We start from the raw sequence: 25116 nt of genomic DNA, 5'->3' as shown, positions 1-25116 counted from the left end.
ATGCCTTGACTTCTCATCAGTTCAGAACTCTAAATTTTATAATGCAAAGAAAAACAGTTTTGTTGTGGTGGATTTCAGTGTGGACTTCATCACTACAGTCTTCACGTTTACTCCCCTTTAACTGTGTGTGCCATGGTGTTAAGCCTTGGGTAAATAGATCTCTTGATGCCTCCTCACTCCCCAAAACAAACAAAAAAAAGCTAAATAAAAGCAACTAGTATCTTTGTCATAAAATGAATTTGTCCAAATTGTCCACCATAATAATGTTGAATTACAGCTTAGGACTCCTAATGTTCTAACAGCGAGAATCCTGCACAGCCCTGTCATTCTCCATTTGACTAATGTTGACAATAGCCATCTTTTCCTAGAAATAGATAGAGTGGGTTAGTTTGCCCCCTAAAATGACCAATAGTCTCCTAGAGTAGCAGGAGACCTAGGCGGGCCAAATGGTTCTGCCTCATGTGGATAGGTACGTCAGCTCGCCTCTTCTGTTTGTGGAGATAATTGTGAGAAACAGCATGGAGTGCAAGTCTCATTTAATTCCACATAAGACATCACTTACACTTTAGTTAAAACATCAAAAGGAAAAGCATTAATCCAACTTGAATCAGAAAAGATTCTGTGACTTGCTTTCCCCATGCCCTCCCCTGTTTTTGTTTTTCATAATTATTGTGTTTGGGGGCAAAGGGCTATGTTACCTACTTCTCTTTGTTTCTTCACTTTGCCTCATTTTATAATAGACATTTGAAAATCCATTGTAAAATTGAATTACTTTGCATCATGAAACAAATCAGGGAACTTTAAAGATAAAAGGCAGCAATGAAAGACCAAATTCCTTGTCTCCATAATTTATCTCATTTGTAATATATCAGTACTTTTCTGGGGAACAAAGAAATCTTCAGTTCCTCAGAATGTAAGCATTTAGGGTTTTTTTTTTCTTTTTTAAAAAAATAGAGTTGAGCCTACCGTTTAACTTATATGATGGTTAGTCTGCAGTGATACCAAGAATATTAGTTTGTGATATAAATTTGCTTCTTTCTTTTCCAGATGAGAGTGGAGGCTTTCAGAATGCTCAGAAGTATTTCAGTCAAGATATTTTGCGTTGTAGTTATGTCAAGAATAAAATAATATGTTTATGAAATCAAATAGATTAAAGTAATTGGATCAGAATTTGAAACTGGAAATTGGCTTCAGTATTTGTCTCGTATGAGATGGAAGTAAAAGTAAAATGCTCATAACTAATAACCAGTATTATCAGCAATTATAGTGGACATAGTAGAAAATGGATTGCATACCAAGTACAGTTGGAAAAACTAAGGGAGGTGTTAGAAACCAGTGAATTTTTAATCCTCTGGTATAAAATGTTGAGTCCACCTCTTGCAGTGTTTTAGTACTAAGCTTTCATAGTGTCAGGCATAAGGACAAACAGTTCCACACACAAATTCGAAAATTGACCTTGTTAAAAAGCTTTGTGCCATTAAATTCTTCATCCTACCCAGAGCACTGTGTGCAGTTGTTACACAGCCATTTAGCTACATGAGCTCAAGGCTCCCTCTGCTGTTTTGTTCTGCCTCAAAACTTATTTATTTCATTGGGATTTAAAAATGGAAACAATCCATGCATGTTTATATCTTTAATATTGTCATGTTTGAACCCTCCCATATAAGTTGTCTCTAGTACCTGTGGAGTAGGAATGCCTCTGGATTGGTATGCCCTTGAGGGTATGTGAGTGTGTGAATATTCATGTGCTCGAAAGCTGTACTGATGCTTCAGAGAGTGTTATTGTCACAGGTAGTAGCAAAGCTACATGATGAGTTTCAGCAATTAAAATATTTATGTTAAATAAGTCAGCAGTCTATCCACTAGAAGACCTTTCCAGGAAGTTCTGACATTCCAAATTGTCTTTCTTTCCCAGGTGAGAGTGGAGGTACTCAGACTGCTGTCAGTCACCTAGGCTCCCAAGACGGGGGGATGATAACTATGCACAGTCCAAAGAGATCGGGGAAGATTCCTCCAAAACTCCACAATCATATGGTCCATCGAGTCTGGAAGGAATGCATCCTCAGCAGAACCCAGTCCAAGTATGTTTTTTGCATTATGTCTGAATTGGGTTTAGTAACTACATGAAGAGGATCAATCACATTGTACTGTTGTGTGATCAAACCCTGAGGGGTCGTTGGATTGTTCTCTCATCTTTTTGAACATAATAGAATCAGATTCACAACAGAGATTTTGAAATGATTTGATTATCCAGGAAAATTTTGAAGTTCCTGATCATCTCAAGATTGTCATGGTGTTCATCTGACCTTTGTTTTTTTTGGGGTTTTTTTTTCGCACAAGTGAATCAGGGATTTACCCTGAGTATCAGGACAATAATTGTGGGTTTGATTTTTCCCTGTATACCAGTCGATGAATGTTTCCTGTTTACAGAGGGAAATGCCCTTCTTTGTCATGTTTTTTTACTATACGTTGGCCTTACACTTTACTTGACAATACATTTCTAAACTGAACTGATGACAGTTAGCGGAGTATTTAGTAGCTATTGTGCTTCTGTTTGTTGATCTGGGGGAAATTTTTTTCTTCCCCTGCCCAACTTCCCTTCCTTCCCTTCCTTGCCCTGAACCCCTCCCCACTACCCCCTCCCACCCACCTCCCTCCTTCGTCTCTTAAAAAAGAGGAGGAATTGATTCCAAGAAGAGACTATTGGTGATTATTTTAATTGGGTGAGTGATAATGACAACAGCAGTTAGTAAATTCTGTTTTACTTACCAAGATTTATGTAAACAAATTCAACATATTCGCATCTGTTTTGATATGACTGAGATGTCCACCTTCTTGACTGATACAAGTAAACCTATGAGTCTTGACTCTCTAGAGCAGAATAAAATGGACATTCTTATCAGCAACTCTTAAGAACTCTTTTAGAAGTCAATTATATGTTTCTTAAGTGACTACTATTCAAAATTTTAAATACAGATTTTAAAACTTTTCCTTTGGACCTCGCTTTTAGCAAATTCATACTATATATATATTTCCTAATTAACTGGCTCAAGAATAGGCTACTAAAGAAGATATAGTAGAAGAGAATCTAAAATAATTGCAATTAAAAACCATGTCACGTTCTAGAATTTAAAAGGTATCTCTAGTCACATAAAAACAACCCTTTCCTTTAGAATGATTGGTACAGCTATTTTCATTTCCACCTGCAATGCCTGGACAGTATCCAGACTAACATTTTTTTCCCTTTTCCTTTGATTTACCATCTTTGATTTTTATCCCCACTAACCTTGCCACCATCACCAGATCAGAGCCCTTTTGTCAGCAGCACAGAACAGGGAAGCGAGACACCCAGAAAGATAGAGGAGGATGGAGAGCAAGTGAAGTCCCTGCACAGCCATCAGTGAAACACTCTGCAGCATCAGCTGTAGCAAAATCAGCAGGACAGAAGTCCTGCCGAGTGTTCTTATTTGTGCAGTAACAGTCATCTGCTTTTGCCACCCATTATTAGTGACATACAGAAGATATTTTTGATTCTTGTCTTTCAGTTCACAAATGTGGAGTCCTACCCCTAAATGCTAGTAAATATAGGCATTTTAAGAGTGATTTAAACAGTCTATTGGAGGGCAAATGATTCACAGATACTGTGAAAAGATAATTTTAAAAATTTTAGGTTATTTCTACAGACTTCATTCAGGTGACTTAAAAATAAAAACAGCTAATACTGGTAGATAGTGTTTTAATTAGTGTGTGTACCACCCGTGTTAAAAGTGCTTCTTCTAGTGCATGCAAGTAGTAGTTTGCCCCCCAACCCCCGGGCCCCGCCACACACACACACCTGGAGTTCCTCTGAACTGTCTGTCAGCAGGATACGTTACTGTGTAAAATGTATGTATGTCTTTTAAATATTTTCCCCTCAGAGGTATGAATGTTACATTTACACAAGCCTCGTTTTTTAACCTTTTTTAGGAGGAGCCAAATGTCAACTCCAACTCTTGAAGAAGAACCTGCTAACAATCCTGCTACTTGGGATTTTGTGGATCCAACCCAAAGAGTCAGCTGTTCTTGCTCTAGGTAGGTAGTGGCCCAGGCAGAATGGCAGTCAGGTAGAATGATAGAACATTTTGTTGGCTGTCTCCTGGCCTCTCAGATCACTTCCATATCATTTAGTTTTGTTTTGTTTTAGATTTTCTTCTCCCTTCAGTAGAGGGGAATAAAAGCTTGCTCTTTCCTTATGTGCAGATGATATAGTTTTATTGTCAGGACTCAGAATAAGCCTTTTTAGACAACTGGCCCTGTTATGAAACTGCTCCCACTGATTTCTTCAAGATAACTACTTTAATGCTAAAGGCATCAGTTTGACAAAATAGTCTCTTGCCATTTCAATGAGTTTATTTAATTACTCTTAATTTTAAAATAGGGATAAGTATCAAACAAGCTGGCCTGAGTTAATAGAATTTAGATTAAGTAGACCCTTCCATGGAAAATTTGTTTAATTGTTGGTGTTGGTGTCTTTTGATGACTGAAGCAGGTAGATGGTAATAATGCGTGCCAAAAGCTAAAATTGTTGCTCATTCATTTAGATATTTGAGTTGAAACCCAAATTGTCTTCCATAGAAAATTTTTGCACTCCTCACTTAGATTCCCTTGACTTGCTCCTTGTGATAGTAAAGAATCTTACTGTCACAGATTTTCATTAGGGTTCTTAAATTTTTCAAGTGTACACCAGCCTTACCCCCAGTTCAACTGACTGTTAGAGCCTGTGGTGATGATTATTCACTTAATGAGCAGCTTAGAAAAGTTCTGCTTCCATTTGATACTGCTCAGTAATTTAAAAAATTGAGATACATGTATCTAGAAAATGGTCATTCACATCTCTGATTTAGATCAGCGGGTTCTTAATGTGGCATAAATGAATTGGTTTCAGGGTAGGAGACTGTGCCCCTGAGAATCCCTGCAAGTGTGTGTGTGTACACTTAGGTGACAGTTTGACACCTGCTTCCTGTCCCCCACCCCCGCTTCCCAGTAAATTTATTCTCTTTTATCAAGCTCTGCCTTGGTAGTCAGCTTTTTGTTGAGAGATGCTGTAAGTACCTAATGAAACTCTTGATTGATCTTTCAAGGAGGATGTTTTTGACAATGTTATTTGCTCATTAAAGTTTCTCTGAGCATGTGAGAGTTTTTCTCTAGTCTCAGGATAAGTGTGGTATAACAGCTGAACACATGGTTTGCTTTTGTCTCTAGACCATTGTAAATTCTGTGACAAAAACTATTTTCCTATTAATATTGATTTCTAAACAGCTTACAACTGTTAAGGGAGTACATAGGATAAAAATTTGAGTATTTAACTTCACTTGTGTCATCTTATTTTACCTGCTCTTTTCCTTAATCTAGGTTTTTTTTCACTTAAAAAAAAACCGTTTAACTGATTTCTATTTCATTTGCTACTTTGAATTATTTTTACCTGAAGTGTAAATAAATAAATAACACTTTTTCTTTTGTCCTCTAGAGTTATTGCTCTATTTCCTCATGAAATTCTTAGAGCCTTCAGGTCTTTTTTGTAGCTATGCCTTCCATTCCATTGACTTGTAAATATTTATCTCTAGACCTGACCTCTCACATGTACTTTACAGTCTTGTATTCTGGGGAGTGCTTTTAAAATATATTCTTAATATTGACATATTTGTTTCCTGACAAACCAGGTACCCTACTGCAGTCATTTTGTCACAGTTTTTCCCTTCTCAGCCTAGAAACTATCATTTTAATTTTTTTCTTAATTTTCTAGATCAGTTATATCATTGTATATCATGGTGGCTTCCTTTGAAATGTCTGTCATTCTGCCTTCCTCATCCGTTTGGTCACCATGTGTTTCTACACTATTTGGGCCTGCTTCTGTTTCCTTCCCACCAACCAGCCTCCCATATAATTAGCCTTCTGAGCCTGATCTGCCTGTTGCCTGCTTCAGCAAGGTCCCTTACCTGTTCACAGATATGCAGTGATGGTCTATTACTTACTGGTGTATCCCTAATTCTAACCATTCCACAATGTAGCTGAGTCATTAAATGCAATAGAAAAGTGGCTTTATAAGATTATCCACTTTGCAAAAAGTCCTTACATTAAAGAGGCTGCCATAAAATATCGATCAAAGGACTGGTGTGGTTAAATACTTTCTTGAGAAAATCCAAATCAAAAAGTTTTATGTAAAGATTTTTAGAACTTAGGTCTTAAAATAAGTACCCTGAGAAGATATAATTGAGATAGTTTCAGATGAGACATTCATCTCTTACTGTGGTACTTTACCCTGGAGATTTAAAGCCCAATTTTGCTTTATTGACAATAGCCTTATGCATAGGCAACCTTCTTCAGTGTCAGGACTTTTTTTTTTTAAAGAGTGGCGAAGACTTTGGCAAGAGTGTTTTCAGATTATCTACTGCGGGATTACCAAACCCACTGTGGAATGGTCCACTCCTCACACTATTTAATGGCCTTATGGGGCAGGGTGGCCATCCTGCTGTCCCACTAAACCATCCCATTATGCCACACAAATCCGTTTTACTGCCCACTAGGGCATCGTTCAGTGCAATGCAGCAGTAATTTAATTCCACCCTAGTGGCCTCAGAGAGTTACTGCTACACCGGCAGGAGAGCTTACATTTTTTGCTGGGAATGATTTATATATTGGGAGGAACTGGCCGACCTGCTGTATAACTCTTTTGCACAGAGTAAACCTAGTAGGCCTTACTGAGCAGTTTCTCACACCCACGCTTGCCAAGACGTGTGTTAGGACGTGAGCAGACTTGCTGTTCCTGCTTAGATAGTACAAGTGCATTTGTGTGTGTGTGTGTGTGTTGTTCTAATATTGACTTATAGCCTCTTTATTTCTGCCTCATTTTAACATGTTTCTGAAAGATCCAAAATTGTCCGTTATCCCTTCTTTCTTAGATAATAGTGGCATGTAAGGTTCCTAGTGTATTTTTCCTGTTAAATATTCTTAGAATTGAGCCATCTTTTTTAGTTTCACACTTTGCAGGAGAGTTACATAGTTGTCTTATTCTTGACTTACAGCACTGTAAGCGTTTATAAACCACTGTATACTAGAGTTAGTAGAGTGCTGTAAAATAGAAATTGGAAGCGTTTTTGGGTTCTCTTCTTAGCAGATGATGTCTTTACTCTTGGTTTTGAAATGCAGTATGAAGAAATTACCTGAGGCCTCCCCCCAAATTTGAAAGATTTGGGGATTTTTCAAATTATTATGTTTGTAGAGTTTAGCAGTATATTAATTGATATTTTTTAAGTTGCTCTTTTATCTGCTTAACTTGTGTGTGATGAATTCATCATTTTCTCTCAGGGTGTGTTGCAATTTTTTGTCATAATGAATGTATTTAACACCTAGAGTCCATTTTGATGTATTAACACACATAATGTGTACTTTAAAAGACATAACCTTGTCAGAGGCATCTCTTTGGTAATACAAAAATGCGGTTATTTTCATCTGAGTTATTTACTGACTTATTTGAATTCTTATTTCAGGCATAAACTTTTAAAACGTTGTGCAGTAGGACCCAGTCGACCTCCCACAGTATCACAACCAGGGTTCAGTGCAGGACCATCATCATCTTCATCTTTACCACCTCCTGCTTCTTCTAAGCACAAAACGACAGAAAGACAAGAGAAAGGAGACAAGTTGCAAAAGAGACCCTTGATACCATTTCACCACAGGCCCTCTGTGGCTGAAGAGTTATGCATGGAACAAGACACAACAGGGCAGAAGCTGGGGTTGGCAGGGATAGACTCCTCCTTAGAGGTGTCTAGCAGTAGGAAGTATGATAAGCAAATGGCCGTGCCTTCCAGAAATACAAGCAAGCAAATGAATCTGAATCCTATGGATTCACCTCATTCCCCTATTTCCCCTCTGCCGCCAACACTCAGCCCTCAGCCACGAGGTCAGGAAACGGAGAGTCTGGACCCACCATCTGTCCCAGTGAACCCAGCCCTCTATGGAAACGGGCTAGAACTCCAGCAGTTGTCTAGCCTGGACGACAGAACTGTCCTCGTAGGCCAAAGACTGCCTCTGATGGCAGAGGTCAGTGAGACCGCCTTATATTGTGGGATTAGGCCCTCAAACCCCGAGTCATCAGAGAAGTGGTGGCATAGTTACCATCTCCCATCCATTGACGATGCTGAGTTCCGGCCTCCAGAGCTCCAGGGTGAGAGATGTGATGCCAAAATGGAGGTAAACTCAGAGAGCACTGCGTTGCAAAGGTAAGGCGACTCTCTGCACCATCCACCTGATCGCCCACCGGGAGGCCAGGGTTGTAGGTTCCCAAGGGTCAGGGGCTTCCCTTGTCTTTTGTCCCTGCTACAACTTCAGATCCAAAATGAAAGAGGCTTTTCTTCACCATTCTAGACTCTGCATTTGGAAAATGTTTAAAAGTCAAGTGCTTTGTCATGAGGTTTAACAAATGTCATTATTTAAATGCTGGCATATAAAGGTTTCAGAGTACTTTCTGATCTACCCATTATTCTAAACAGTTTACATAGATTATCTCGTTTAATCTTTACCACAACTGTATTACTACCTTAATTTCATAGCTGAGAAAGAAACTAGGGTCATGCAGTTAGTAAATGACACAGATGGAATTTGAACCTGGATAGTTTGTCTTCAGAGTCCATCTGTGCTCTAAAGTGGAATCCATGGAATCAGAGACAAAAGCCTATGTTCTTGACAGAATCTACTAAGTTTTATTTAATTGTGACTGTAATCTCTAAAATTCACTTGTAGGTGAATTTTCAGGGTATTTTTTTTAAGTTTAGTTTAAGCTTTACAAATGCTTTAAATTGTAAATGTTGCTTTTCTAAAAGTGTAATCTTTTTGCTTTATCTTGCTTAAATTGTCATTTATTTTCCCTTTCAGACTCTTAGCACAGCCTAATAAACGGTTTAAAATCTGGCAAGACAAGCAGCCCCAGATGCAGCCACTCCACTTCCTCGATCCAACGATGCCTCTGTCACAACAGCCTGGAGACAGTTTGGGCGAAGTCAATGACCCATATACCTTTGAGGACGGTGACATAAAATACATCTTTACAGCAAACAAGAAATGCAAACAAGGGACAGAGAAAGATTCCCTGAAGAAGAATAAGGTACCATTAAACATAGATGGAGTCCAGCCTGGTGTGGGTTTCAGTCTGTGTCAGTACAACACACGTGGGAAGACTTGGAGGCAGATTGTTTGAGATAGTCTTGCCTGATTGCTCTGTCCCCATATTCATGCTCTTGGTACTATTGTATCGAACAGCGTATTGTTCCTTTTTATGTCATGGCTCACCTTTGTTTAAAAGTCAGCTGAACATAAGCGAAGCCTCATATTTTCCAGGCTATAGCTTGTACAGTGCATGTTTCCTCTCATATGCTAATTCTTGTTGGCCTATGCTCCCTACTTATTTCTTTTTAAATTATTATTCCAAAATGCCCAAAATGTAAAGAAAAAATGTTGGTAACTATATCTAGTGTTTATTGAGCGCTCATTGTGTTTACTTTGCCAAGCGCTTTACCTATATATCTCTCCGAATTAATGTCAGCCCTACTCCAAGACTGTGTCAGTATTAATTTTACTAGTTTCATTGTCATAAAAATGAGTACTGGGGGTGTCTGCTGTCTTTAGCTTTAAATTTTAAAACATTCTAAAATACTGGGCCATTTAAGGAGGTATTCTTAAGAATAGAGGAAATAAGACAGTTGCAAGAGGCTAGTATAGTTTAGGAGAATGCTTCTCAGATTCCTTTACAAAGTTCTGTCTAGACCCAGAAATCTTGAACTATAGTTCACCATCCAAAATGTTATATTAAAGGCAGCTTTTAACACATTGCAGGCCTGTAATCAAACACCACCAGTACTGTTTAGGCACAAAACCCTGACTGACTCAGATTAAAGGGAAAGTGTGGTAGTATTTGGTTCAGTTTAAATTCAGGGGAAAGGACATATCTTTTATTTCCTTTGGTTGCATAGACCATGGTTTATCATACTTGTGCTCATAACAAGTTCCATTCTACCCTCTAATTCTTTGTGTTCTCCCTCATATTCCACACTTTGGGTTGGTGTTCATGTGTTTTGTTTGGCTGAATTTATTATACAGTCAGAGGATGGATTTGGTACCAAGGATGTCACTACACCAGGTCATTCCACGCCGGTGCCTGAAGGGAAAAATGCCATGTCCCTTTTCAGTTCTACTAAAACAGGTGTGTACCATGATTATTTGCCTCACTTGGATTGTTGCTAAAATAAAATGCAAGGGAGATGCTTCTCTATTTAAAATTATTTTCTTATTGTGATAGCAATAATTTGATCTCATCTTTAATATATTTTTCATAGTCTGTTTTTCAGTTCCTTTCAAAACTGATAAACATATTTGGCAATAATTGTCTCTAAATTTAACTGAAAACGTAGGGAAACAATTCACAGGCAGGGCTTGCTCATAAAGATCTGTGTCCTCTCCTCACTCCTTCTCCCTTGACCAAGTTGCTCATTCTGTGCCTTTTGCCTCCTTCCCCACAGATGTCCGGCAGGATAATGCTGCTGGCAGAGCTGGCTCCAGTAGCCTGACTCAAGTGACAGATTTGGCACCTTCCCTTCATGACTTAGACAACATCTTTGATAATTCTGATGATGACGAACTTGGGGTGAGTCTGCCATAGCTACACAAACAAAAAATCACTTAAATGGGCAGGTGGATATCACTGTTGCAGTATACTTACTCCTGCAAGTGCTCTAATTGACCTGACTCTAAAGACGGTGCACTGCACCAAGGACAGAGTGACAAGCAAGCAGTGTTTAAGTAAAACCTTGAAAGTTAGGTAGGAATCAGACATCTAAAACTCACTATCATTTTAAATAAAATGTAACTGATTAACAGATACTGTACACCATTAGTATTATAATTTCTTAGAAGATGAGGTGATCATAATGGCCTTGAAGAATGGAACTGACATTAAATGTGGAAAGACTGGATCAGTGAGAGGCAGGGATGGGATGTTAGTTTGAGCCTGGAATGAGCCTTGGTTAAGCAACAAGAATGAACTAGATGGGCTTTGAGGGACAGTGAGCAAACCACGCATCTGTTTCTAAACAGTAAAGATTGATGGGGCTGGGACGGGTCTGGGCCATCCTTAAGGCCTTGGACTTCAAACTCCACTGGTCACGTGTTCGTCTGAAGGCTGGCAAGTGTGGAACGGACCTGGTAGGAGTGAGTGCCGTTTCCCATCAGTCTGATACACAGAAGGCAGGAGTACTGTTTGCACTGGAGATCCTTTTTGAACTTGACTGTCTCCAGAAAGCCATGCATCACCGAGGATTGGTTTTAATGGTCCTGAGGGTAGTTTAGATGCTTTGGTGATGGTCGGAAGACGGTAAAGGAGTCAGAAAGAAGTAGAGGTGTGAGAAAAGGAAAAAGCAAATTACGGTTCACAGCTGTCATCCCTAGTGGTTGTTGTCTAGCCTCTGAGTGATTCTGCTTGCTCTCTGTGTGAGCTGTGGTGGACTAAGTGAAGAAATGTTTACTTTTTTTTTTTTTTGAATATGTTCTTAGTAATGTTACTGTGCCAGAGAGAATTGGACATTTTTAATCTAATTTTCATTTCTCTGAAATGATTGTTTCTACTTTATTCTGATTTCTAGTCTGACATTTAATCAAAGGAGCAGTTTACCGTAGGGTCATTTTGCTAATTCATCTTATTAGTGACTGGCATGGGGAGGCTGTTGTCCAAGTGTTCATCTCACAGGTCTTTAAATTTAATTTTACATTTCAAATCTATGACATTGAATAATTATGCATAAATAAAGGGCTTTCTATTTCTGAGAATCTTTTTTTTTTCTGCTTTATTTTGTTTTGCCACCAGTTCATTTGCGCTCTTAAAGATAATCTTGCCTATTAAGAGTCTTAATGTGTTTTGAATAATAAGTCAAAGAAAAAAGCTTTCCTGTGTGAGACAAGGTTTTGGTTTTTTTTATGCAGATAAACAGTAACTTTAGAAATAAAAGTAGCAGATACATATATATGTACATATATATATGTGGTGAGAAATAAAAGAATATTTAGCTTGAGAGGACTTGAGGTCATCTCTTTTAGCTGCCTGCTTCCAAACAGAAGGAAAACCAGACTGATAGCCAATTATTACTTGGAAGCACCACCCTAATGTAATTATTGTGTCCCTAAAACTGCTTCTCTAATGACCTGGGAAGGAAGGAGGATCTGTCAGCTCTGCTTTGATGGCACAGTCTGCCCTCACCAGATCCCTGAAAAGACTCAGTCACTCAGTTTCTCATACTTGATAAGGTTGTAACTGTCTCTTTGATGTCACTGTCTGCTGGTATTTCTAGAAGTTCACCTGGCGAACACTGAGGAAGCATCTTTATTTTAAAATACCAATAGGCATGCACTCTAAGACATACTTGCCTGCTGCCCTACTTGCATGCAAATGCGTTCTTCTGTGTTAATAATAATAATCTGTTCTTAGGCTGTGTCGCCTGCACTGCGCTCGTCAAAAATGCCTACGGTTGGGACAGAAGACCGACCTCTTGGGAAGGATGGAAGAGCTGCTGTTCCTTACCCACCAAGTAAGAAAGGGAGATTGAGCTTCGGCTCAGTACTTACAGCTAATACATAATGTTCTCATACTCAGTGGTGCCTTAACGGAGATTCCCCTCTTTTTTTTTTTATCTTTTTAACAGAATACTGACTATGAATTAATTGAAACTTGTATAAATTAGTGTTCCTAAGGTGGCAGGCAGCTAAGAGACCATTTAAATTTGAATTCCTTTTCAAAATAAGAATTAACTTTTACGGTTTAAAGTATGGAAAAACATGCTTTAGGTTTTTTTTCAAATAGCCCTTTCCTAGTAGGATACATGCTGCACGGGGGTTTTTCAGAGCGATATTAAAGCTGTTAAGAGCTTGTGTAAAATGTTTCAATTTTCATAAATTTAATTCACACAGGATAATGAATATTTGTTTTCTGTGGTCCTTTTTCCAATTCATTCTGAAGTTTTTATGTTTCCTTAAAAAAGCAACAAGTTTTTACTATGTATGCAGACAAGAGGAGAAACTTCCTTTTTTCTAGTTATTCTTTACCCTAAGAAACATTATTCTACAAGAGAAAAGAAAGTCAGAGTAGCTTATATGGATACTCTGAAGCAGAAACATAATTCCATTGCAAATCATTCTTTAATACCTTCTCATTAACTTCAGCTGGTAATGAGAACAAATTGAGGGGGAAAACCACCATGTCATAGGGATGAGTCAAAAAGTTTTATGAACCTATAAATGTAGTACTGATTTACTCAAATGTAGAAGTGTGAAGTATACAGAGATTGGATTTTGACAGCTTTAGTGGATCCATAGCTTTTTAAAATATGCAAAGCTTTCTCAAGCATGACATGTATGAAAATGAATAATGATAGCCAGCCAGTTGCTGTGGTTTTTTTAATTAAACATTTTTCTTTTTTTATTACTCTGCACTGCAGAATTTTACAAACATGAAACTCACAGATTAAAAGAAACATTATTAAAGTAGAGTCATTTGGAATAGGTCAGATGAATGAATTTTCCCCTTGTATTGAACCAGTTACTCCTGCTTTTTTTTTTTTTTGACATTAAGTGATACATAGTGATGTTAAGTGTTAGAATGTCCTGATAACTTGTCCAAGATTATTCACTCAGAAGCCATCCTGCTAGTTAATGTCATTGCCTAGTAAAGTATATGGTGTGCTCTCTTCTTTCTCTCATTTTATTCAGAAAGGAATTTTTTCAAAAAGAAGCTACTCAAAATTTTGTTATAAAGTACAGGTTATATGAATTAATGAATCCGAAATACAGCAAAAACATTAGCATGAGGAAAATACAGATACACAAGATTCAAGAGGATCTTTTTAACGTGTCTAAGTATGTGTGTATAAATGTGTGTATGGGGACATATACGTAATATTTCCTCCCAAGACATGACAATGAAAATAGCATGGCAGGAAGCTCTCATCTCTGCAGTAGCTTAGTGTATGCTGAAGTGGACTGACAGACATAAACATTCCATGTCTGGAGTAGCACCATCCAGCGGGGGTGCAAGGTGAGCCACCACTGAGAGCCACATAAGTAATTTTAAGTTTTCTAACAGTTTAAAAAAGTAAAAAGAACCATGTGAAATTAATTATAAGAATATATTTTAGTTAACCCAGTGTATCCAAAACATTGTCATTTTTATATGTAGGCAGCATAAAAATATTGAGATACTTTACATTCCTTTTTCATACCAACTCTTTGGAGTGTAGGGTATATTGTATACACGCAGCACGCCTCAGGTTGTACGAGCCCCGTTTTGAATGCTCCACAGCCACATATGGCTAGGGGATGCTGTGTTGGATGGCACAGGTCTGTAATTACTCATTTGTGAATGTAATAATGGAGACCGCAACACACAATAACAGTGAGGTTTAATTCAGCATTAAGACTGTGTTAAGGGCATATTGTGTTATATTAATAAAAACAAAAGCGTTTCTCTTAGGTTTTATTATTAATCAGCTGATTATGAATTTTTGTCTTTGAAAGCATGTTCAGTTGAAGTATGAGTCTTTGAGGAGGCAAAATGAACAAGTTGGACTTTTGAGTTGGCTTCATTTTATTCTACAAGAAAACATACCGTTTGTCAGGGACTTTGCTAGGTGCTCTGGGGTGGGAAGAAAACCGAGAAGTTGACTAAGAAAGTGATGATGCTTCTGCTGGAAGTGTTGTGCATAAATACTTGAAGTACAGGGTGGGAAACAGTGTCCTTAATGGTGAGTTCCTGCGCAGGTGTAGTGAGTCCTGAGAATAGGCAGGGTGCGAGTAAGTGGGACAGTCTACTTTCTGGAGGACTGGAATGTTTCTGTGGGTTTCTGTTTTCTTTCTGCCTTGCCCACTTTGAGTCCAGTTCCCAGGTTTTTTTCCTCACAATTTCTTAGGGTCCTCTCTTTTCAGAAATTCCCTGTGACTTAATAGCATTTCCATCTTTTTCTAATCTAACTAGCATTGGGAGGGAGGCCCGGTTACTGCTGACTCTCATCAGTTTCTGAGTGTTTAGGTGTACTTGGCAAAGTGTTCACTTCTGTGCATACATTGTCTCATTTAACATGCACCAAAACAATGTGAGGTAGGTATTATTCCCATTTTGCAGATGAAGGAATTAAAGCTAGAGAGGTTAATTCCTGAAGAATACCTGATAATAGAATGGTGAAGGCCACTTTTTAATGTGAATCTCTGGCAGGTGGAATCTCATTTTATCCATACTTTTTTGTGTGTTATCTTTTACCTTTGATAAAAATGATCAAGGTGGCTGAAGCTTTGAAACCTCAGATAATGTAACACTGTTATGTAGCATCAAAAAAGTTGAGTATCCCTAAGTGGAAAAATCCCTTTATTTCATTTCTTAGAGAAAATTTAAAGACTAACTTAATAAACTAATTTTAGGGCAAAGTTTTGTACCAGAGCCAGAATACTTAAGTGAAGGAAAAGCTAGTCTAAGTTCACTATCATGTTAATTCAAAGTGAATTTATATAGTTTCATTATTTTCCGGATATCTACTTTGTTAGTTAAGATCTATAGTGTGATATGAGTTTGCCGATTCTATGAAGCAGACTTACAGTTTAAAATGCTCCACTTAAAATTAATTTTATATTAAAATTAACCAGTAGCTGCTCTTTGGCTTGGAAAAAGGAACAGGGACTATAAAAGTTAAAGGTGATGAGTGTATTTCAAGTGTAACCTAACTATATTGAAGTCTTTAAGCTTGTTTTGAAGAAAACTTATTGATCTAGTTGCTGCTACATCTGAAGACCTATTTTTCAGCCTCAGGACTTATCAGTTACGTAGTATGTCCAGTAGTTCTGTGGTAGTTTCTGGCTTGGCTTGTATCCCTCGTTCTATGCTCCTTAATGGTAAAATACTGTCACAGCAAGGTGCCTTGAAGATTAACTTGGGGGTTTAGGTTTTCTTTTTCTTTTTTTTTTTTCTTTTTCTTAGCAGTAGCAGGTACCATTTTTACTAACGACATCTTACACAGAATCCAATTATAGGAAATAAATAGAAGCGGAGCTTCTCTAATGGAAGTGAAAGTTTAGATCTGAAACCCTGTCTGTTGGCCTTGTCCTCCCCTTGTTTTACAGATAAACACCTGAGGCCAAGAGAGGGAAATGTATTCTGGATTATGTAATTGTTTAACTAGGATATAAGGTAAAAAATCATCTAATCCAAGAGGTTCTCACCTCTCTGCCTCTGTATGGTAGAGGCTCTCCCCTCCCCCCTGTAAACAAAGGAAAGAAAGAGAGCCTGTTGGGAATCACACGTCCTGGTCAAGGCTTCCGTTTTAGATGAAGGAACTGAGGCCCTGAGGGAGGAAGTGGCCTGCCCACCGCGGCGCTGTGCTGGGAGCGCCGGGCTGTGAGCCCAGGCCGCTGCTGCTGCCTTTTGGCCTTGCCTTACTCTGACCTGGTCAGAGCAGGACGCACTTGCGCTCTGTTGAGTTCTGATTCAGAGCTGGAAATCGTATCTTAGTCCATTTAGTGGTTACTGTTTACCTTTTTAAATGTTGAAGTTGCTAGAAAGAGCAATATAGTTGGAAATTGAGACAAGGGATGTGACTCCAAATCACTGATTTAAACTTGGGCTCCAAATGTTTAAATAAATTTGCTGTACAGGACACCTCCTAGTGGCCAGGTGCCCTGATCACAGTCACAGCTTGCATTTCACTCTGTCTGTTCCTGCTGTGAAAATTAGTGCCTTCATGAGCCCTGTTGATGGTTAACCTCAGGTGTGTAACAGTGTTTGTTTTAAAGGTTGAGAATCACTATTCTGAGTATTTCTTAAAAGATACCTTTTTTCCTCACTTGATTTTCACTAAATTGTCTTCTGGTTTTGGATAGGATTATTAATCCTAACAATGAAGTTTCATTTTAATATCAATCTGAAAAGAGTATGGGACTGTTTCCCAAAAAAGCAGTGAGTACAGTGGATTTATCAAACTAGCCGAGTAATCCTACTACATGTAAACCAGCATTCTGACTCTATAAACAATTCTTGTTTTCTGTGATATAAAATGCCTAATGGGTTTTCCGTTAAAATTTTCTGTGTAGCATTTGTTACATAATTCTGAAATACTTCATACGTACTTGCAAGCAGGGATAGAAGTTTATTTTAATAAAGTGACTATTTCATCAAGTTGCTTCCAGCTTCTACTTAGTTCATCTCCTTAGATTTTTCAGGGAATCAGTTGTTGAAAGAAAAAAAAAGTATCTTATGTGGACTTTGTTCACTTAATTAATGTGAAGCCAAATTATAAAGCATCAAGAAGATAGTGATAAAGTTTCAGAAAGAGTAATTTTCTGCTGATGGCCGCCTTCTCGAGACTTCCGTTATTAATATTCTTTTATGTAACTGATACGACCAACCATTCAGTTAACTTATTTCTGATGCCAAATCAGGTGCCTGGCTATGAACTGGGGTTTTGGCGTTTTGTTTTTTTTTAAAGAAGTCGGGCCTGTTAAAAGAAATTTTTTATTTTTATTTTTATTTTTTTTAGCAGTTGCAGACCTGCAAAGGATGTTCCCCACCCCTCCTTCTTTGGAACAGCATCCTGCATTTTCTCCTGTGATGAATTATAAAGACGGAATCAGTTCAGAGACAGTGACAGCATTAGGCATGATGGAGAGCCCTATGGTCAGCATGGTTTCAGCACAGCTCACTGAATTCAAAATGGAAGTGGAAGACGGATTAGGAAGTCCCAAGCCAGAGGAGATAAAGGTAATTGCCAGTATATTAATTATACAGAGACAGGGTGGTTTCCAGGCAGATGTATGCATCTTTATCTGTACACCATATACACATAACTTATGAGAGTTCTCTGAACTAGATCATGAGGTGGGCCACTCGGTATGTTCGGTACAGCGTCTTGATTAGTTTAAAATTTTGGCATTAGCATTTTTCTGTTGATCAGACAAGAGATATATTGAATTACACTTTGTCATCACAGGACTTTTCATATGTGCACAAAGTTTCAACTTTTCAACCTTTCGTGGGATCCTCCATGTTTGCGCCACTGAAGATGTTGCCGAGCCAATGCCTGCTACCTCTGAAGATTCCTGATGCCTGTCTGTTTCGGCCTTCGTGGGCAATCCCTCCTAAAATCGAACAACTGCCCATGCCCCCTGCAGCCACTTTCATTAGAGACGGCTACAAGTATGTGCTGGGATTGTGTCTAGTCACTTGCCATGTTAAAATGACTTTTATCTTAACTAAATATTTATGTTAAATGATGGCAGTAGCATCACATTTGAAACTTTCCTTTATTGGTCATTCATGTTTTTGTGCTTATTTTTGTGTGTTGAAAATGTCATGATTTTTCTAAACTAAATTTTATGTACGCGGAAGAAGTAAGGGTATTATTTGTATAGAGAACCATGGTGTTCGTGCTCATTAAATGTCAAATCATTGTCCCCAAATCAAGCACTAGATTGGAGTGGGTAATATTTTGGGGGTGATGGTGGTAAATACTTTGAAAATTAAGTACTCAAATGATAGTGTCCCTGTTACTGACCCCACATCATGTAAGAAAGCAGCACAGAATGGTGCTATGACATGGGGGAAGGAAAAGGACGTATTTTCATAGCTTGGACGTATTTCATACTGTCCCCCAAAAAGTTCTTATTTCATCGATGTAGAACCTGTCTCCCCTTTGATTAATAACTTCTTAATAAAATAATTAAATTCTATAAAATGGAAGACCACAAACTCAAACTTCTATCAGGACCAGGTAAGCAATTTGTGGATGAAATGGACAGGACAGAACAAAAGACTTGGCACTGCTGATGCTCAGGGTCACTGTGAGGGACAGTGGGGTGAGCAGGGTCACTGATGAGCTGTTGCATACGCCCATTTAAAGGGGCCTTTGCTGCTCAGCCGCGGTGATTGTTCAGACAGGAGTGTGGGAGGCTGACATCGGGCTTTTAATGTAAATTTTCTTTTAAAATGTTGATAGTTAATCCAGAGTTACATTTTAGGAGCTAAGACAAGTTTGTGATCCAGATCCAGTCTGTAGCTACTTCTCTGTGACCTCATATAAAAATCATCTTGACGAAATCAACTTGAATATTATAAACAGGGTTTATGCTTGGGTATGTGAAGTCCATATTGGAATGAAAACTGACAGAAATGGTTGAAAAGAACCTTAGACTTGGGGAAGTTCAGCTATAGAGTCATACCTGCCTTTTTTGTTTAGTCTCTGTGACCTTAAATGGCTGTTTTATCTGGGTCTTCCCTTCTTTAAAATGGGCTGTGTCGCCCCACCTCCCATACAAGATTGTGAAAGGCTCTGAGGACTAACGCCTGTGGAATTAGGTGGGACTCACAACTCACCAGCAGCAGGAACGCGTGTGCGCGGAAGCGCCCTAGACGGGAGGGCTTGGCATGTCTGCACCGGTGGTGCCCTGGCTTATGGGTGCAGCACAGCCAGGCAGGGGTTAGCACGCCACCAGCAAACGGTGCAGCCGCTTCAGAACCTTCCCAGAGCTCAATCTCTCGCACACACAAGATCCTCAAAAAAGTGACATGTAACCTTTGCCATGTGATAATATCAGTAACAGGTAATGTAGATCATTGTTTGGATCTATTAAATCTATCGTCTGCTACCACTGCCCCTCAATTATTGGTGTCCTACACTGGCACTGTCAATAGAACCTGCTGGGAAGTGTCTGCATCTCCCATTGTGACCTCTGCTGCCTCAGGCTGTAGCTGTGCGCCACTTGAAATGTGCCTAGTTGAGACCAGGACTGCAGTTTTAGGCTTTTTTAGGTTAATTTAAATTCAGCACATGGGGCTGGTGGCTACCTCCCTGGACAGCACGGTTCTAGAAATCCTCTTGCTGTGGTCTCCCTCTCCCTGGCCCCTGGCTTTGTCACTGCACACTAGCACTCCAAGTCGTCGCACATTTGCTGTGAGCTAACTTTTCTTCCTCTTTTTTTCACTGTTGCATATCCAGCATCTAACCTGGGATTGGTACTCACTTCACTTTTATTGAATGGAAAAAATCAAGTTAACTATACAAGATAAACCATTTTTACTACCTAGGGCGCAATTTAATTATTTAGGTTTTCAGTTAATCACCATAGTTCCTTTTCTGATCCTAACTGCATAATAGTTTTTGGGGTTTGTTGAACAGGAAGATTTGAAAGGAATCTAATTAGAGTAAAGATCAATATTACATACTTAGTATTTTGGTCTCTGAGATATCAGTGATTGCTAATCAGAGTTTCTGGGTCACTTGTTATCTGTACTCAAAGATATCACTGTGCCTCAGATTTAATATTTTTTCACAGTGCCTGATTTGGATTTTCAAGTTGATCGTTTAGGCATAGCTAATTAAAATTACAGGAAAATGATTCGAAAAGCCATTACTTTATGACATTCTTTTAAATTGTAAGTGAATGAATATGTAGCTTATTGGAAGAACATTAGTTTAAGCACAACATTAGTAGATTTCAGAAGAATTTTAAGCATTAAAAATGTTTCTTTTGATGCCTTCTAATTGGAAAGAATGGTCTCATGCTGTTTTACATGTACATTTAAGAATGTATATCAAGAAAATTTTATTATAATAATAATAATAATGTAAAGGCAGAACATTGCAGATACTGTTTTGTTTTCTATGTGGCTATTCCAAGAAGAAGTCACTGCTTATGATGGGGAAGTAGGGGTATATAGCTCAGGGGCAGAGCGCGTGTTTAACATGCATGAGATCCTGGGTTCAGTCCCTAGTACCTCCATTAAAAAAAAACTCTAATTACCTCTCCCCCCAAAAAACAAAATAGAAGTCACTGCTTATGAGAAAACAGCACAGTGTGATCAATCTAAAAATTACTGTGCTATATAATTTATAGCATGTTGAAAAACAAACAAAAAAATAACTAGAGTTGCCTACCACCCTATAGAAATCTGTTAGAAGTCTGGCAACTATGATGCAGGGTGTACTTCTGTGCAACTGCCTAATTAATACTAAGGCCTCTTAGCAGCATGTGTAATATTTGTGTTAATTGTGGGTATAGTACTGGCCAATGAGTTTCCTAAAATAGAATTCCCTCATGGTCACTCATTGCTATAAAAATGCTAGTAGTCTAGATAGGACTGCATTTTGAAAATTAGAAAAATGTTAAATTTTCATGTGCATTTGAGTATAACTATTTTAGAATCCTATATAGATTATAGCCTCAGAGAACAAGTACACTGGCAGACTTTCAATTTCAAAAAATGACAAAAATGTAATTGCAAATCAGATCGAAATTTTATCCTATGGTCTTCTAGCTAATTTGGCATCTGAACGCAAGTGTTAAAGTTCTGTTTAGTAGTTATAGTTTTTCAAACTTACATTGTCCAAACCCAGAGTCATATTTTCTTGTAAAAATAGTAAAACTTCCCTCAAAAGATTGAGAGTTGCTTAAATGTGGAATAAGCAGAGGGACATTGCTGTAGTGAGTTCCTCTTCATAGCTCGCTTCTTGCTTTTCCACACACTGCACTGACCACTTTTCATCTTTTTTTTAAGAGAAAACTGAATATACCAGTGACAGCAAGCATAAATAAGAAATGCACAGGTCAGGTTGGGGTGATTTTGTGTGTTTGCCAGCACCTGTGTCCTGCCGCCTGGTCTCACTTGGTGCCTTCTGTCTGTTGCAGTAACGTGCCTAGTGTCGGGAGCCTAGCTGATCCAGACTATCTGAACACACCACAGATGAACACCCCAGTGACGCTGAACAGCGCTGCCCCAGCCAGCAACAGCGGAGCAGGAGTTCTGCCATCTCCAGCAACCCCTCGCTTCTCTGTCCCCACACCACGGACCCCTAGGACCCCAAGAACTCCCAGAGGTGGGGGCACTGCCAGTGGTCAAGGGTCTGTTAAATATGACAGCACCGATCAGGGGTCACCAGCCTCCACCCCCTCTACCACACGGCCCCTTAACTCTGTGGAGCCTGCCACCATGCAGCCAATTCCTGAAGCCCACAGTCTCTATGTCACCCTGATTCTCTCAGATTCTGTGATGAATATCTTTAAAGACAGAAACTTTGACAGCTGTTGCATCTGCGCCTGCAACATGAACATCAAAGGGGCGGATGTTGGGCTTTACATCCCTGATTCTTCCAACGAGGACCAGTACCGCTGTACCTGTGGGTTTAGTGCGATCATGAATCGCAAACTTGGCTACAATTCGGGACTCTTCCTGGAAGATGAGTTGGATATTTTTGGGAAGAATTCTGACATTGGTCAGGCTGCGGAGAGGCGCTTAATGATGTGTCAGACCACCTTCCTTCCTCAGATGGAAGGAGCCAGAAAATCCCAGGAGCCACCAATAAGCCTTCTCCTCCTCCTGCAGAATCAACATACACAACCGTTTGCTTCACTGAGTTTCCTGGACTACATTTCCTCTAACAATCGCCAAACTCTTCCCTGCGTGAGCTGGAGTTATGACCGGGTGCAGGCAGATAATAATGATTACTGGACGGAATGCTTTAATGCCTTGGAGCAGGGCCGGCAGTACGTGGACAATCCCACAGGCGGCAAAGTGGATGAAGCTCTGGTGAGAAGTGCCACTGTGCACTCCTGGCCTCATAGCAACGGTAGGTTTCCCAGAAGGCAGATGTACTTTGAAAGTTATCATGGTGCAGGGATAACCTGCAGACCTTCTTTGCTTTGTTACATGACAAAATTTTAAATTTCATTTCTTTGAAAAAAAAGACAGAGCTAAACTAAGAGCCATCTTGGTATCACCCTAAATTTAAGGATGGGGAAATGTTTCATATTGAAACATCTTTGGAGAAGACTAATTATTTTATGAAAATTTTCTCTTGTATTGTTAATTCATATAAGCAGCTCATACTGGAAGCCTGTGACTGCTGAGTATCAAGTCACCTAGAATATGCAAACTGATACTTTGCACACCCTTTCATGTTCAAGCCTGCCCGTTCTTCTGGGTCAAGTTTCCATGATACTTCTCCCATGGAGCCTTCTGCCCATTTACAGAGTATTTTCTCCTTCCTCTGGTTTCCCAGTATTTTGTGTCTCTGGTAACTGATCACATTTTACTTCGTGCTGTGGTTACTGGGGCATGTCACTGTCTTAAAAACTTGAGCTATAAGAGTGCCAAGCTTCCCTTTCCTTACTCATTCGCTGTCTGTGCCGTGAGGTATCCTGGGGAATAAAATGGTGACTGAAAGAGACAAGGTACCAGCCCTCAGGGACTTTCTAATCTATTGTGGAAAATGGATATGAATCAAAAATTACACAAATAAGCATATTATTACAAACCATTATAAGTGATGAAACCATGGAGTAGGAGGGCCACCCTAGGCTGGAGGTAAGGGGACACTCTGAAGAAGTAGTAACGTTGAGATCGCAACAGTGAGTGCAGGTTAACTGGGAAAGGGGGGAGGGGCATGAAGAACTGTGTCCCAGGCAGGAGTGGAAAGTGTGAAGGCCGAGAATTACGTAGAGCATAGGCCCTTCAGAGAACTCACAGAGGCTTAGAGGCCAGCAAGACTAGGCTGTCAAGAGCCTTTTAAGACATGCTGAGGATGGGGACTTCCTCATGTAGGTCACTGATGGGTTTTCTGAAGAGAGGCTGACATCAGTTTTGTGTAGTTAAAAAAGAAGAAAATGTACTCTGACTATAATGTGGGCTATGGATTAGAAAATGGCAGGAATGGACTTGAGGAGACAGAAGGTGTTGCAGTAGACGAAATAAGAAGCAACAGGCTGGCTTAGTGTCCAAGCAAAGACGATGGAAAAGAAGTGGAAACATTTAAGAGATGTTTGGGCAGTATTACTGCAGGACTTGGTAATGAGTTGAAGTCTGGGGATCAGGGAGAGCGAGATACTAAGGAAGAGTCCCAGTTTGTGATTTGCATACCTGGACCGACAGTGGTGTCATTCAAAGATAAGCGTATTAGAGGAAGACCAGGTCTGGGGAGAAAGGCCATAAATTGAGTTTTGGAAGTTTTAAAGATCTCTTTTGAGATGTCCAGGTAGAGGCATCAGGTCGACGCTTAGGACTTCACGGCCTGGGGCTCAGGGGAAAGGGAGTAGGTGGCATGCGGACGGTAACTCAGGTCAGGGGCACCGAGGAGAAGGAGAGCTCACTGAGCAGGAGGAAAGCACAGAGCAGGAGGAGGGCCTGGAACAGGGCTTGGTGAGTTCTGCAATGTAACCAGGTTTCATGAAAGAGAGAGTGGTCATCGGGCCTTCAGAGGCAGCGGAGCTTTTAAGATAAGGATTAAGCACGTCTTCTGACCATAGTGAGAGCTGTTTCTGTGGAACGGTAGGCACAGAGGCCAGGCTGGAGGGGTTCCATGAGTGAAACATGGACCCTGCTTTTGAATAGTCCTCAGTGCTGCAGAGGGGAAGGGTCCGTAAGCTTCTTAAATACACGTAGTTTGGAATCTGGAATACTAAAAGGATGTCCAGAGGACAGGGGTCAGTGGAGCATGGAGTAGCAGTGTTCTCTGCGGAGGCCAGGCGGGGAAGCTTCTTGGAGGTGGAGGCTCTTGAGGAAGGATATCAAGGGCGTATTCATTTTTATAACTGCTTGAGTTTAAGCTCAGTGCCTTATACTTAGCAGGCCTTTAATTAGTCTGCTGCTTGAATTTATGAATTAAAGAAAGTGCTGTCTTTCCCCTAAAGAATTGTGGATGATTATCTCAGGTGGTTCCTTTTACTAGATAGTGGCCTTTAGAGAGAAAAACAGATTGTGTGGGTGGATCAGTAGTGCCGTCTTTGGATATGAGGAATAGCACATTTTATTGCAGGGGAGCTAGAGATACCAAACTCAAATTCGTAAAAGTACACATCAGGTAAATGAATGATGTGCGGAGCCAGGTTTGCGAAGAGCTATGTCCTAAATTGTGTCCTTTCGCAACATACTTTCTGTTTTGTATACACAAGAATAGAGTTCGCAAAGAATTATGTGTGCTTTTATTTTTCTCTAACCTGTGGTTCTCTTAGTCTGTCCTTTTCCTACTTTTGTTAGAGCCATAGGTACGAGAAGTGCTTTACTTTTTTCTT

The 25116-nt window shown here is 39.5% G+C and overlaps 1 protein-coding gene across 2 annotated transcripts in view; it reads left to right on the top strand.

Moving 5' to 3' along the window:
• MED13L (mediator complex subunit 13L) overlaps positions 1-25116 on the top strand; it is a 252919-nt gene that overhangs the window by 201821 nt on the left and 25982 nt on the right. The window contains exons 8-17 of one of the 2 annotated variants that reach the window (XM_072953229.1): positions 1916-2081; positions 3967-4071; positions 7527-8258; positions 8911-9139; positions 10132-10234; positions 10551-10675; positions 12509-12608; positions 17595-17815; positions 18045-18250; positions 21739-22676. In XM_072953229.1, coding sequence (XP_072809330.1) covers positions 1916-2081; positions 3967-4071; positions 7527-8258; positions 8911-9139; positions 10132-10234; positions 10551-10675; positions 12509-12608; positions 17595-17815; positions 18045-18250; positions 21739-22676 — 2925 coding nt within the window. The remainder of the gene's footprint in view (positions 1-1915; positions 2082-3966; positions 4072-7526; positions 8259-8910; positions 9140-10131; positions 10235-10550; positions 10676-12508; positions 12609-17594; positions 17816-18044; positions 18251-21738; positions 22677-25116) is intronic. The other variant, XM_072953230.1, reaches the window with a different exon arrangement.

The sequence above is a fragment of the Vicugna pacos genome, chromosome 32, assembly GCF_048564905.1.
Source record: "Vicugna pacos chromosome 32, VicPac4, whole genome shotgun sequence".
Taxonomy (NCBI): domain Eukaryota; kingdom Metazoa; phylum Chordata; class Mammalia; order Artiodactyla; family Camelidae; genus Vicugna; species Vicugna pacos.
Note: the sequence above shows the minus strand (reverse complement) of the source record. Positions and strands in the feature narration are given on the sequence as shown.